At 44.9% G+C, this 15,788-nt stretch overlaps 1 protein-coding gene across 42 annotated transcripts in view; it reads left to right on the forward strand.

The window, feature by feature from the left end:
- NRCAM (neuronal cell adhesion molecule) overlaps window positions 1-15,788 on the forward strand; it is a 300,157-nt gene that overhangs the window by 156,650 nt on the left and 127,719 nt on the right. For all 42 annotated transcript variants that reach the window (XR_010590368.1, XR_010590369.1, XM_065556848.1 and 39 more), the window contains exons 3-4: window positions 8,673-8,773; window positions 12,883-13,080. Coding sequence is in view for 40 of the 42 variants with exons in the window: in XM_065556848.1 (XP_065412920.1) it covers window positions 12,990-13,080 (91 nt within the window). In the remaining 2 variants the exon portion in view is untranslated. The remainder of the gene's footprint in view (window positions 1-8,672; window positions 8,774-12,882; window positions 13,081-15,788) is intronic.

The following is a 15,788-nucleotide window of genomic DNA, read 5'->3' on the forward strand; positions in this document are numbered from 1 at the left end:
TAGAATGTTCTGGACCTTTGTAGAATCTCATCGAACCTTCCAGACTTTCTGAAAACTATAATCAGCCTCATGTGATGACAGAAACAGCAGTGAGAAAAATTGCATACCACAAATTGATCCTAAACTCTGCCGATATTGATCGTACAATTTTGAATAGGCCTGGGCAAAACTGAGTATATGATGTTTCCAGAAAATGAGCAGATTTGACACTTCTCAAAGTCATACTGTGAAAGAGTGCTTACGAATGGTGAGAAACTGAATCAGCATTGACTAGTTTACTCTAAATCAACTGACAAAATGTTCTATTTTTGTTGCAAAATTTTTGACAAAAATGCCAAATCATTACTTGCACTTTCCAGGTACAATTACTGGCATAACTTAGCTGATGCTCTGACGCAACACGAAAAGTGACCCAGCCATTTGTCTGACAAGACACTGAGGTCGCTTGCTATTCTATCACTTGGCCATTGGCCAGTCTTTGGATCTTTCTGACACTGTGTTTTAGTTTGAGACTGAACTAAAGGACTAGGGTTAACATTCTAAGGCTGTCACCTACTGTAACACTAGTCCACCCACTGTTGGTGCACAGTTCAATTTCTTGATGTTAATACATTTCAGTTATTCTTAAAATTAAAAAGTTTCTATAAGCTTAGAGGAAATGAATTTTCTTATTTGCTTATATATGGCATGAATAGATACAGATGTACAGATCCTAGCATGCAAATTTATCCTCCTATATGATAGGGATAAATCATGCATACAAATTGTGCATCAAAATTGTGAAAATGGTGATTAATACAATAAAAAATAAGGTATTCAAAAGTTTAACAAATAAAGGGGGGATGCCAAAGACGTTCCTCATTGGGGCACATTTGGTCTAGGGCCAGCCCTGTGTTTACCCAGATAATATTTATATACTTCTGGATAAGTATGGATAATTTATTTTTGTCTAAGTAAAGTACAGCATTTGCTTCTTCACCTCCCCCCCCCCCACACACCCCGTGGGAAAAGTAAGTTAGAGAACAGAGTGGATTTACCCAGGGCCGATGCAACCACTAGGTGAACTAGGCGGTCGCCTAGGGCGCCAAGTGGTTGGGGGCGTCCGAGATTTTTCCTCCCTCCCTTCCCTTCCCCTCACACAGAGTGCAGCGTGGCTGATTGGGCGGCTGGACCTGATTTAGCCACTCCCGTTGGCCTCCAGCAGGCAGAGTCCCTCCCCCGCTCCCCCCTCCTCTTGCCTCAACGTCGTGTCGCCAGCACGCTGACGGGGAGGGGCTGTGGGCTCCGCAGCCTGTTTGTTTTGGCTCCACGTGGAGCCAGCAGCTGAAGTGGCATGGTGGTACGGGGAGTCCCAGGGGGTCTGTCCCAGGGGGCTTCTGCAGGTTGCAGCAGTTGCACGTGGTTGGCGGCCCCCGTGCCCCCCCGGTTCCCTCCTCGCTATGCTAGGGCTCTGCGGCTCCCAGGCATGTGAGCTACCGGGGCGCAGGGCCTTGAGCCTACTCTGGCAGGGGCCAGAGCCTGCTCTGGGAGGGGCAGTGGCGGTTCACACGTCCAGGAGCCGCAGAACCCGAGCATGGGAAGGGGGAGCCGGGAGGCACATGGGGGCTGCCGTCCGCATGCATCCACTGCAGGAGCCCCCGGGGGGGCACCAGGTAGGTTGCAGCCCGGGCAGGCGCACCCCCAGCTTACCCCTCACCGCGCTCGGGTTCTGCGGCTCCCGGACGTGTGAACTGCCACTGCCCCTCCCAGAGCAGGCTCAGGGCCCTGCGCCCCAGTGGCGGCTCACACGCCCGGGAGCCGCAGAACCCGAGCAGGGCAAGGAGGCAGCCGGGGGGGGACATGGGGGACCTGCATCCGCTGCAGCCTGTAAGAGCCCCCGGGGGGGGGGGGGGTGCCCGGCCACAGCCTGGGCAGGAGGGACAGGGGGCGTCTCTGCTCCCCGCTAGCTGCGCCACCCCTTTTGCAGGGCTGCTGCCCCCCTGTGCCGCCCAGGCTCCTCCATGGCTGGGGCTCGCCGCCCCCGCAAGCCGATGCTCTGGCTCTCCGGTGCCTCCAGAAGGTGGCTCCTCCCTGCCGAACTGCTGCAGCGGCCCAAGCCCGGCAAAGCCAGTGAGTGGAATCAGGGCGGGGACCGCCAGGGTGGGGTGAGGAGGGCTCATGGGGGGGGGGCTGTGCACCCTCCAGGGGGCGGAGAGGGGTGAATCTGGTCTGGGGAGCAGCCCCTGGGCACAGCTGGCTCCTGGAGTCTGTAAAGGCTCGTTGGGATTTGTCCCTCAATGAACCGGTGTGCGGGGGATGGGGGGGAGCGTAAAGTGGAAGTTTCACCTAGGGCGCAAAATAATTGCACCGGCCCTGGATTTACCTCTTGATAAATAAATGAATCCTTTTTTACCCTAAAGCTTTGAATTAATGACTTGTGGAAAAAGGCTCACTCAGACAGCTCATAGTAATTGGCATTGTCCTAGTGATGAGCTGCTTGATGATGTTGCACCTAAAACTGTATCATTCTAATGGTTTTAAATGACCTTCTCTGATTTTTGAAAACCGAAAATACCATAGAAACTAAGTTTACAATAAACTTTAATTGAAAGGGAAGCACATTGGGAAAGGATGTTAGCATTTTCTCATTTAGAAGGATTAGTTTGTGATAATGATATTTTAAAAATTCCATTAGATGTGCAAGATTAACATGTCAGAGAATTAAGCTTTGGTTTTATTGTTGATATGTTAAAATATAGGCCTGTTAATCCTTTCAAATTGCTCAAGTCAGAGAAAATATCCACATTTACCTGGGTTTGAAACACGTATAAAAATAAACTCATTCATATTTTGGAATTTTTTATATCTTTTATAATGTAGATTCAAATAAATGACTGGGAGGAGGGAATTAAGGGGTGAAACCAATTTTATTATTTTGATGCAAGTTTGTATGTTGACCTTTCCATAGACTGTAAGTTCTTTGGGGCAGGCACTGTCACTTACCATATGTTTGCACAGTGCATAATACAATATTGCTGTGACCTGTTTGTAAACCTGTAGGTACTAATGTGATATGCATGCTTAATATTAACAACATTCTTTTATCATCTAATCCTGTTGCTTCCTCCTGTACAATATCTCCATTATCCATCTTTTTCTTTCTAGTCCTAGAGCTAAAATCTAAGTCATCTATCATCTAAACTATTGCAACTTGTTCATTGTGGATCTCCCAGATTCTGTCCTTGTTCCTCTCTGGTCTGTCAAGAACATTGCTGCAAATACCATTTTTCTGTCCACAGCTCTGATCACATTGCTTCTTTCTTTGAATCTCTCTATTAACTCCCTCTCATTTTCCACATCAAGTTTTAGCTTATACTCTCCACTGTTAAGGCTCTAAACATCTCTACAATGCCTCTTTCTTCTGTTCTTCCCTCACCCCTGTAACTCATAAAAGATACCATTCCCTTTATATTTTCTCCCCCTCTCATCTCCATCTTTTCATCCAAGCTGTCCCCTACACCTAGAATAGTCTATCCATCCTGCTGTCGCAACTACACACCCTCTCCTCTATCAGGGCCAATCTGCCACCTAATGAAGGGCTGATAATTATTATTTTTTATTTTATTTTATTTTATTTTAAACACCACACAAAGCATATAGACCACTCTGTGCTCTATCCACCCCAGGGAGCAAGGAGAAAATCTGGCAGTTCAGCAAGGAGGAGGTTGCTCTGTGTTTGAATTATTGTCTGTTTGGTTCCTTTGTAAGCTCCTCACGGCAGGCAGGCTCTTCTACCTTCTCTAGTGCCAAGCAGATAGTCAGTACTCAACACAATAATATGAATGGGCAATGAAGTGCCTTTGTTGTTAGCAGTTCATTGTTCTGAGACAAATATGTTTATATTGTTTTCAGCTTTCTGTCTGGATTTGCACCATTTGTGCTCTCTCTTTGCCCTGTTGCACATGCTGAATGTTTTTCTCTGTCTAGATTTGCAGAAATCTGGAAGACTTTACTTTGCACTTTATGATTTAAAAAACTGAAAGAATTAACAGTAATTCCCCCACCTCCAGTGTCCTTTTCTATGCAGTACATGAGACCACCAAAAGCAGACAATCCCCATTGAGGCATACAGCAAGTAAACCATTCTTTCTTACACCCACCCTTTTACCTTCTCATCACTCATTGCTCCACTGCCAATTATGTACAGAAGGTGTTCATGTTTATCACCATAGTGTAAGCTTTCCTTCAAGCAAAGGTACAACAGTTAGTTATAAAGTTCCAGAGACCTATTGTGGTGTCACAGGTTACTGGACATCCTTGAAAACATGCATCTACATGCTTCTCAGGAGCGCAGCCTGACTTGGGGTCTAGTTAGTGAACCCATGATGGCTGGGATATCTGTTCACAAGTATTTCTCCTCATATCTTTCCTAACTGTGCCGTGGCAGTATGACTAGTCTCATTTGTTAAAGTAGAGATGGGCTTGATTTACAAGCTTGCTCACTCTGCATTGTAACCAATATTAGAATGAAACATTGGGAATCACTGTTCAAAGGCACTTGTCTCTCCCCATTCATATTGTAGGAACCTAGGCATTTAATTCAGGCTTTGGTGATCACAGTGTTCCTATGATTTTCTAAGCACCTGAAAGTTAGTTACCATGATGTTCAGCATCATCTTTGTGAATCTGGGCTTAAGGTAAGTAGGTACTTTTGAAAATGTTACCCCAGTCCAAAAAATTACTGAAACAGTGGTATCATGGGGCTGCCTGTGTATTATATCTCAATGACTTTTAGAACAAGCATGCTTAGTTTACAAGTAAAAACATTATTTTCCTAACTACCAGTCTTGCAAACTCCCACTCCATCTTGACAGTCAAGCTGTGTTCTTTCCTCCTTCTCCATCTGTAAGAAATGCTAAATTGTGTCTCACTTACACATGTGCAAGTTGTGTTCTCAGTGTCACCAATGCATTGTCATTGCCTTCTATAGATTTGTATTGGTGGAATCAACTGAAACTTTGTAAGCAATTCTTTGACACACAAGAAGGAGCATACTTTCTTGAGTTGTACAGACTCTGCAGAACTAACCAAAGTAAAAAGCAGTATTATTTTTATCACAAAAGTCAGCACAGATGACCGAATATACAGATAGGTGAGAGAGCGTAAAGCTGGTGAGTAAAAAGGTGCCATTTTTACATAGTCACTTTTCAGAGTAGACCTGCAGAGACTCTTGGGAGGACAGGAAAAACAAACAAACTAAAAGCTTTTGGCTCTTGACACCACTTGTCCCTGATCTGCCAGTGTGGAGCAGCCGGAAGTAGAGGAACTGACATCCTTTTTTTATTTTTAAACCAAAGGCCCAATTGTTTCCCCTGGTCTCCAACTCCACGCAGAAACACCCGGAGGAGAGAGGATCTTTTGAAAATTCTGCAAAAGCCACCTTGTGGAGTTTCCTCAGTCTTGCCTTGAAACCATACCAACAGTTACACATGTGCAACCTAATCCTGTAATTAACTCCAGGCAGGTGGAATCCCGGCACCTATGTAGACAGAGCTCCATTGAGTTTAGTCTGTATTGGTCCAGAGTACTCAGCCTATTGCAGGAGTGAGTCCATGGAGAAGAGAGTAAATTACAGAAAAAGCTATGTTATCCAGCACTTTACAAACAGAAAAGAGATAAACCGGCATTTCGGGAGAGGGTGCGGGGCGCGGGCTCTGAGAGGGAGTTTGGGTGTGGGAGGGGGCTTGGGGCAGGGAATTGGGGTGCGGGAGGGGTTTCAGGGTGCCAGATTCAGGCAGTGCTCACCTTGGACAGCTCCCCTCAAGTGACAACATGTACGGAGAGGCGCAGCCAGGTGGCTCTGCGCACTGCCTCTGCCTGCAGGCGCCGCTCCCGCAGCTCCCACTGGTTGTGGTCAATTCTCCTAGGTGGAGGAATGGTCACAGGGGCTCCGTGTGCTGCCCCTGTCCCAGGCGTTGGCTCCGCAGCTCCCATTGGCCAGGGACCATGTCCCGCACCCGCTCCTGTGCCCCAACCCTCAGCCCTGAGCCCGTTCCCACACCCAAACTCCCTCCCTCTTAATTAACCGAAATTTTTGACTTACCGGCACCTCCTATTCCCTCAACATGCCTGATAACAAAGCTTTTACTGTATGTTTTTGCAATCAGAGTCGTCAGTTACAACAGAATGATACAGAACACAAACAGAATGGGCATATAGATAATTAAACTGGTTTATTTTTATTATTATTTTACCCTGATATTATGGTAGCCCCTAGAAGCAGTCAGATCGGGGTCCATTGTGCTGGGGGCTGTACAAATCTATAGTAAATGACAGTTCCTGCCTCAAAGAACTTGCACTCTAAAGGAAAATAATGTTTTCATCATTGCTGTGAAGGAAGTGGTAAGTGAAATGTTTATGTATATTTTTGTGACTTGTTCATTACGAATAGGACTATTTTCTTGAGACTTCAACACAGAGATGTACAGCTTGCAATGGTTTTTAAATTGTATGATATTTTGTGAATTTTTTTTATTCTGTTAATGCTAATTGTATGGTTTTAACTGCAATGAGAAAGACAATGTAACTATTGTTCATACCAAAAATGCATAATTTGGAGGAAGCACAATAGTTCTAGAAACACGTCAATATTTGTATGACTCATAGTAAGTTATGCAGTTTATATCTTATACATTTATTATAATGTACGTGTTTTACAGTAACACTTAAGAGGCCCCAACTAAGACTGGGTCTCGACTGTGCTAGGTATTGTATAAAAACAAGTGGGTGACAGTTCCTGCCTGGAGTGCATATATCTAAACTGAAAAGACCGACAAAAGGTAGGATGGCCCAGAGGCCCAGGGAGGTGAAGTGGGTTGCCCAAAGTCATTCACTGAGTTACTGGCAAGTCTCCTGAATCCCAATCCAGTGGTATCCATGCTGTCTTCCATAAAAATATATATGTTGTCTAAATGCCATGAATATTACTATTAATATTCTGTCAATAATAGCTTAAATAGTCATCAGATTGAGTTGGCTGGTTCTATTTGCTTGTAAGATTTTGGATTACAGTAATTGTTTCTAACTGGAATTTTTTATTTTAGCTTTATCATTTCAATAATAGGTAATATTAAATGCTGCATTTCTTTAAGATATAGACTTGTTTTTAAAAAAGCTCATATGTCATAAAAAGTATATTTCCTATTAAAAATTCTGATGGTTTCATAATCATTGTGTAAAACACAGAAAGAAACCCTGCAAAGATCTGGACTTGACTGATAAGGGAGTTGCTATAATCACAAAAGAGAATATTTTGATTAAACTTTTTCCCCCCCAGAAAATACTATGTGTGATATATAATGAATATTTATAATGTATAAGCTTTTTATGTACAAATCATTGAATGCTTCTATTTATTAACTCCCTTTTCCCTCATGTGGAAATGTTTTTCTTCATTGTTTCCCTGGGAACCTATATACTGCTGCTCAAAACAGATGAATTTCCCTGAAAAAGCTTCTTTGTCCTCTATACTAAAATATTCATCTATTTGTCTACATGAAGAATCCAGATATTAGACTGAGGAAGGAAGGGAAAAGTTTCATACTCTACCAGTTTACTTGTAATTTTGCTTGGATTTATAGTGTCTGAGCCTGATCTCCAGTATTCATAAGTATATGTAATAGATTGCACATTTTCCTAAAACCCATTATTTTTTTTTATTATTCCTTTCTTGCAGTGTCATAGTCTTTCCACATGTCTAACTTTACTTTTGACTCTAATGTGAATACTCTAGAACGGGGGGGGGGGGGGGCGGCAAACGTTTTGGCCTGAGGGCCACATCGGGGTTCTGAAACTGTATGGAGGGCTGGGTAGGGAAGGCTGTGCCTCCCCAAACAGCCTGGCCCCCATCCTGCTCCCTTTCCCCTGACTGCCCCGACCCCTATCCATACCCCCGCCCCCTGACAGGCCCCCCCGGGACTCCCACGCCTATCCAACCGCCCCCTGCTCCCTGTCCCTTGCCTGCCCCCCGGAATTCCCTGCCCCTTATCCAACCCCCCCGGCCCCTTACCATGCCGCTCAGAGCACCAGGACTGGCAGCCACGCTGCCCGGCCAGAGCCAGCCTCGCCGCCGCGCAGTCTAGAGCTTCAGGGCAGGCCGGCGGCGCTTGCAGCCCCGCCGTGCAGAGTGCTGGTGGCACAGTGAGCTGAGGCTGTGAGGAACGGGGGGCAGCAGGGGAGGGGCCAGAGGTTAGCCTCCCCGGCCGGGATCTCAAGTGCCGGGAAGGAAGTTTGCCCACCTCTGCTCTAGAATGATGTAAACAGATGGGGCTGTATGTGTGATGTTATGTGCATATTTGTACATCAAAACCGTATTGGCCAGCCAGCAATGTATGGCACACACCAGACGTTCTCCCAAAGAGATGGCACAGCAGCTGCATTTCCTGGGAGATCAGGGGTGCATTGTGCCTATTCAGCACAGGACTACATTGGAGGTGGTGTGTGGCTGCCCCACCCCAATAGCATCTATGGGAGGCATTGAGTCTCTTTGGTTCGACGGGGTCTTGTTCCATTGAACATTGAGGTGTCCTCCAGATTTTACCTCCCAGTTTACCCCTTCCTTATATGTGCTAATCCTCCCAGCCCCTACCCCTCTTTTCAAAGGGATTATTTGCTTTCTTCTTTTCTTTTCCCAGGTGAAGCAACCCAGACACTTGAAGCCTTGTGAGCAGGTGGCTAGCTGGGAACCATCACTGTGTGCTGTGCCAATACCCAGTGCTCTGCTCCTGAGTCATTGGTGCGTCCAGATCCCTTACTCTAGTCCTGTTCTCCAAATTTAATTATGTCTTACTTTAAAAGGAACAGTCATTTCCCCCCCCCCAATTTTAAAGATTATTCTTTTTTTCTAAGCATACTTTAAAAAAAACTTTCAGGCTCTAAAATTGTATTTTGCTAGCTTGCGTATGTCTCCCTTAACCCATGTTTAACATGGAGTTTGAGCTCACTCACAACTAACACGTCAGCAAGAAATACAGGAAATGCCACCATAAAGTAGTTTTAGTGGTATATATAAAATCTTTTGTATAATCTGAAAATCTATTGAATGGCTCCTGAAGCAGCTGTTCCTGCCAAATTTTACTATGAAAGATTGTTTTCATGTGTTTTCTTGTGAAAAATCTAGGTTGGAGACACTGGTTTATGAGATATTTGATAAAAAGGTTAAGGGAAAAGGCAATTTGTTGTACAAAAACTGGAGATCTGAAATTGAACCATTTATACTGATCTGTATAAGGGCACGTCTTATTTTGTAGTGGCTGACATTATGACATAATATAACAACATTCAGTAGCTGTTGTATTCATATAATATTAAATTATAGCAAATTGCATTTTGAATATGTTGAACAAGAACACCAAGTTGTGCTGTCAAACTTACAGGAGTAATTAGTTAAATACGTTCTATCATAAACCATTTGGGCATTTTCTCTCTATAAAATACGACACTTAATAACATAAAGAGTGCAAATTCAGCATTAACTTTCCCAATGCCGCTTAATCCCCATAGTATACCAGAGAATGTCAGCATTCTATATTGTATTAAATCATTGCAGTAATAAAGATAGAAGACCTGACGTATTTTTGCATGATGCCAATTTCACACTAGTTTTAATCATATTTACAGTCTAGGGGCCTCATTCTCCACTGCCTGATGCCATGTGGAGTCATTTACATGTGTTCAATGTGAGTGCAATGTAGGTGTAAAATGCTATCAAATCAATGCACTAGTGTGTTACACTCACTTTGCACAGGAATAAATACACCATAAAATGCCATGCAGTGAAGAATCATGCGCTGGGCATTTCCCTGAAGGGAGAGTGATGTTAGCTAGGCTCTCTGGGTGGAAGCTTTGTGAGGAGTGGAATCACTGAAGGCTAAAGCTCATCTGGGGTGTGGTCCCATAGTGCTGAGAGCTTTGTCTAAATCAGGGATTTCAAACTCAAATCACCACCACCCCTTCCATGAGGTCCTGCCCCACCTCTTCCCACCCCTTCTCCGCCTCCTCCCTGCCCCTATTCCAACCCCTTCCCCAAATCCCCACCTCTGCCCCATCTCTTCTCTGCCTCCTCCCCTGAGCATGCGGCTCCCCTCCCTCCTGGAAAGTGCTAAGCGCTGCCAAACAGCTGTTTGGCCACGGGAAGCGCCTGGAGGTAGGCAGAGGAGCAGGGATGTGGCCCGCTGGGGGGAAAGGGGATGGCGGGTGAGGGGAGCTTGGCAGCTGCAGAAAACAACTCCGGGGGGGGCAGGGAGTTTGGCAGGCTGCGGAAATAACTCGGCTTGCGGGCCACGTGTTTGAGACCCCTGGTCTAAATCATGGATGTCAAAGTCATTGTGTGAGGAGGGCCAAATTCCACTTCTGGTTGTGGTTTGGGATATAAATTTCAGTTCACAACAGACTTCACACCGACGTCAAGGGAAGCTAGAACAAAGATCAAGGGTAGAGTATGCAGGTCTGGATTAATGCACAGGCAAACTAAGCATATGCCTAGGGCCCAAATGCATTCGTGGGGTGGGGGCTGGTGCCCAACAAACAGCCATACACTCTGCTCACCATAGCCGGGCTGGCCATGCTGCGGGACCAGCTGTTCATCCTGCTGCTGCTTGGGGCGCTCACCTGCCCTGACAGCAGGGTGATCAGACCAAATTTGAGTGAGTGGCACTGCGATCACTTATGATACGCAGTCCCCTGAACAACAGGAATATGAACAAATGGTCCAGCAGATCCACAGCGTGGCCAGCCCAACTGTGGAGAGTGTACTGAATGGCTGTTTATTGTTGACGGTAGGGGCCAAAAAGTGCATTTTACCTCTGGTGGGTTAATCTGGCCCTGAGAATACAGCCCTGTGTAATAACTTAAAATGTAGTTATTTGTCATTTAATCAATTATCCTTGTGCAAGTGATAAAGCAATTATAATTATCATCTAATATTTTTATTGCAGTAACACTTGTGGGCCCTGATCCTGAAAGAGGCCTCCTTGTGCTAAGTGCTGTACAAATATTTAGGGATGTACTTTCCAGTTTCATCAGAAACCCTAATAGGATGCAAACAAAGAAAAGTATTTTCCACCACTGTGTAAAAAGTTCATTGCAGTCAGGAGTCCTTGTGAGCTGTTTTGCCCAAAAAGGCAAGTCCAAGAAATTCTCCCTGGAGGAGCTAGTTTTAGGCAGATGATGTTTATACAGTTATACAAGATCCCATATCCCATCTTATTTTATGTAATCTCAGCTAGTTGCTCTTTGTAAGGTAGCTGCTATCTTGCTACCTTTGCTCCAAACACATTTATCTAAAAAACCAAACATTTCCAAGAAATTTTCCTCTCTTTGAGGGTTAATGTTATTTTCTGTGTATGTGTGATGCTTCCCAGGGTTGTGAGGCACCCTGCTACCACTTGCCCTTAGCATGAGGAAGTCTTGTCTGTGGGTCAGATCCCCAACAGCACCAGCCTCTGGAAACACAAGCACTGACTTTCAGGACTATGTAGGCCCCACTCTCTCTTTACAGTTTAACGGCAGGCACATTCCAATTCCTGAGTCCTCTGAGCATCTCCCTGGAATGTCCAGGCCCTGATCCACTGGACACTTACATAATTCATAGATCCTCTGTTCCTGTCAGGGCCAGGCCATGCACGGCCTGTGTACGCCAGTCAGGAGATGAGTAGCAAAGTCAGAGTTGAGCTGGGTCCGGATACCAGGGAGTCACAGTCAGGCACCAGGTTAAGGGCAGCAGGCAAGTAGCAGAGTTGGAGACGAATGAGGGTCAGCAGCTGGAGTCTAGTGTCCACAGAAAGGCACAGTCTGGAGCGGAAGCAAGAAGGTGGTCTGTCTCACTTCTCAGACAGCTCCCCATGATGGGTTCCTGGTTTATATACTAACTTGAGCCAATCAGTGGGCGGTGGTGGCCCACCACTCAGACCCTGCTGGATGATACTTCCGGCAGTGTCTATCTTCACTTGGTCCTCCAGCAGAAACACAGGCTAAGCTTCCAATGGTGATGTGTAAGTGTCAGCTGCCCAGAACCACCATGGTCCCAGGTTCTAGTCCTCCGGGTTCTTATACCATCGCTCCCCGTTCTGGGCTCTCTTTGGGGTGATGCCACCCCAGGATTGTTGTGGTGAGTTTTCAAGAGTAGAATGTACATGGTGCAAAACTAATTAGGGTCTGAGCCTCTGTGAGGGTACTGCCCTGAGGCCATGTGGGATGCATCTGCTTCCGCTATAAATGGGCAAGTCAGGTCAGTGTGTGCCAGAATTGGGGCTATGGTGAAAGTGATCTTACGCTGGTCAAAAGCAAGCTGGGCTTCAGTTGACTAAATGAACTGAATGGCTTTATGAAGGAGGGAATTCAGGAGGGCTTTTTGTTCAGAAAAGTTGGTGATGAATTGCCTATAAAAATTCGTGAAGCCCGAGAAGCACTGAAGTTCTTGGCAAGTCTGGGATGCTGTCCAGTTGTGGATGGTTTTCGCCTTCAGCGGGTCCGTCTGAATGCCCTCCAGGGAGATGATGTAACCTAAAAATTCAATGGTGGCCTCGTCAAAGATGCACTTCTCTAGTTTGGCTTGCAAATCATGCTTCTGTAATCTCTCCAAGACAGACTGGACATAATGGCAGTGCTGCTCCAGGGTCTCAGAATACACCAGCATATCATATCAGTGACATAAACGTAGTCTTAATCATGAGCTAAGTCTTCCTTGCAGCTTTTAGGTCTGCTTTGATGAGTGGCTTAAATTTCTCTAAGGCCAAAAGATTGGGCACTGTTCTTAGTCCTAATATAATATATGAACTAATTCTCTACTGATGAAACATCTCTGTAGTATTGTTACATCATTATTCTCTTATTCTTCTCTTCCAGCTTCCTTGGTTACATTTACATAATTATTCCAACATCTAGTTTGGTAAGAAGAAAAGAAAGTTGGTCTTGTTTGGCTCAGTGGGAGTTAACTAATCCATCTTAAAATAATGATGACAAAAAAGAGCATATCTGCAAGCAGAGCTTCCCTGATTCTCTTTCTGTGCCAGATGATTACTGCATTGGAAGTACCTCTTGATCGTAAGTATTAACTTGTGAAATAAGCGTGTTATAATGGAAGATAATGAGAACATCTAAAACCAAACACTGAGAATGTATTAGCAAATGATGGAGAATCTATGTATCAAAACACTTTAATCATTAAGTGTTTACTTTCAATTTATAATGTTTTAAAAGAACTGTACAAATAAAATGGCCTACATTATTAGCCTGATGATGGCTGATGGAAGATTTCCATAATTATGGCAAATTTCTAAAAGTATCTATTATAGGCTGGGCTGGTATTGTTAAGGTGGCCCAACACTTCCCATTATAAGACCCTGTCTTCAGTAGTTTAATACTTTGCTGAACTTTGACCATTTTGGCTGAAATTTTCCATTCCATGTTCAATGCCTGGTGTCTGCCTTCGGTTGGATTTTTTTGGAAAATTTCAACCTAAACAGTTCAGTCATTTTCAGGAACAGGCTAGAGAAAAATACATTGTTTCTCCCATGGATCATTCCAGGAAGGAGGTCCTGGCCCAGGACTGGCAAAGGTAATTAAGAGCCGTAGGCGGCATAGGGGGACAGCTTCCCCAGGGCCAATCCTCCCCTTCTCCCTGTTTGCAGGTGGGGGGGTTGGGGTGCAACAAGGGAGGGCCTGGGGGCTCAGATCTCCTCCCTTTGGCCAAAGGCAGAGAGGTGTGGAAATCCAGCAGGAGGAGGTCCTAGTTTCTTCAGGGAGCTGGGAGGGAGATGAGAGGGTAGTGGGGGAGAAAGAGCTGCAAGCAACCTCCTTAATTCCTACCTGTTTTTTTTTCATAAATATCCTAAGGTTAGCATCTCTGCCCCAGGCCACCTGGCACCCCAGGGAGCAGGTCACCCTGTTAGAGTGGCATTTCCTCAATCTGGAATGCTTGACTTTGCGACCTTAATAATGTTCTTTTAACAAAGGTGTGTGTGTGTGTGTGTGTGTGTGTGTGTGTGTGTGTGTGTGTGTGTGTGTGTGTGTGTGTAAAATACTAAAAATAAACTACATAACAGTAAAAGTATCAATTCAGTAAAGAGATCTAAGTGTTATGGTAGATATCTCAATGAAGATCTCTGCTCAATGTGCAGATGCAGTCAAAAGAGCAAACAAGATGGTACAATATATAAAGAATAGGATGGAGAATAATACGTAAAATATTATAATGCCATTGTAGAAATCAGTGGTGCAGCTTCATCCACAGTACTGTGCAGTACTATTCATGCCATCTCACATGGGTATTTCAGAATTATAGAGGGTTCAGGAATAGGTAATGAAAATGGTTAGGGACATGAGAACCTTCTTACATGTTGAGATATTGAAAAGGCTGGGATTGTTTACCTTAGAAAGAAAACAAATAAGAAGGGGCATAATACAACTATATAAAATAATGAATGGTACAAAGAAAGTAGATCTGGAGCTTCTGTTCTCCCTGTCTCCTAACATGCACAAGGAGATGTTCAATTAAATTAAAAAATGTCAAATTCAAAAGTGATAAAAGAAAATAGTGTTTTCTCCTGGGGCATTCTGTGCCAAAAAATTGAAAATTCTTCACGCAATATTTCAAAATTCTGCAAATTCTATTTGTCAAAACAACACTACATAATCACACCAGTGTCAGTTATTTTGGTAATTTATTTCAAAATACCTGTCAGAAAGTATGTCTGTAACAATACAGACACACACTAAAATTCCCCCAGGAGTAGAGAGTTAAAGAAACCCCTATGAAAACCCAGTTCCTGTTTCTCTGCCCCCTTTCCTCCCCCCCAGAGCCCAGCCATGGTACCCCTCCAGCCAATATACCCAAACCTCTCCCTTGCAGAGCCCAGTTGTGGGGCCCCCCTGGCCCAGATACTTCCTCCCAGAGCCCAGCCGCAGGGCCCACCCTTGCCCAGATACCCCCCTCGTCCCCCAGAGCCAAGCCGTGGCTCCCCCAGCCCAAATACCCACCCCAGAGCCCAGGGATCCAGAGGGCGAAACAGCCTGATGCTTGGTCCCAGGCTTGCATGGAGCTTCCTGCGTGCTGCCGTCTCCTTCCCTGAGGATGTGCTGATAACTGCAGCTGCCAGGAACCCTCTAGCTTCCTCCCCCTCCCCCCAGCAGTGTCTTCTATGTGTGAGCTGGGCTCTGTCTGGTCTAGTGGCCCCTGGTGGTGGCCCACGGCACTGAAGCCCATTTCTGTGGGGGAAAGGAAATTCTATATGCACAATGTTAATTTCTGCAAAATTCTGCATTGTGCAATGGCACAGAATTCCCCCAGGAGTAACTGTTCCACATATGTAATTAGACTGTGGAACTCACTGCTGCAGGAAGTTGCTAAGGCTAAGAACTTAACAAGATTTAAAAAGGAATTGGATCGTTATATGGATAAGAATAATATCCAGAAGTTGTTGTAGGTAACACAAATGACAATTTTGGAAGGGGTATGAAAACTCCGTGTTTCTGTGTTTACGACAATCTCTAATTATTACAGACAGGGATGAGACCTAATGTGGGGGTGCAGATTACCCTACATCTATCTACTGTGGAGTTCTTACACCTTCATCTAAAACATCTGGTGCGGGCCATTGTTAGAGACAGGACATTGGACTAGATGGACCATCACTCTGGTCCAGTGCAGCAATTGCTATGTTCCTGTATTGAACACTTCCGTTGATTATAACCACATAGAACGAAGAAACCCAGTTTAAATCTAGTCATATTTAATGGAAAATTTAACAGAT

This window comes from Chrysemys picta, chromosome 1, assembly GCF_011386835.1.
Source record: "Chrysemys picta bellii isolate R12L10 chromosome 1, ASM1138683v2, whole genome shotgun sequence".
NCBI classification, from domain to species: domain Eukaryota; kingdom Metazoa; phylum Chordata; order Testudines; family Emydidae; genus Chrysemys; species Chrysemys picta.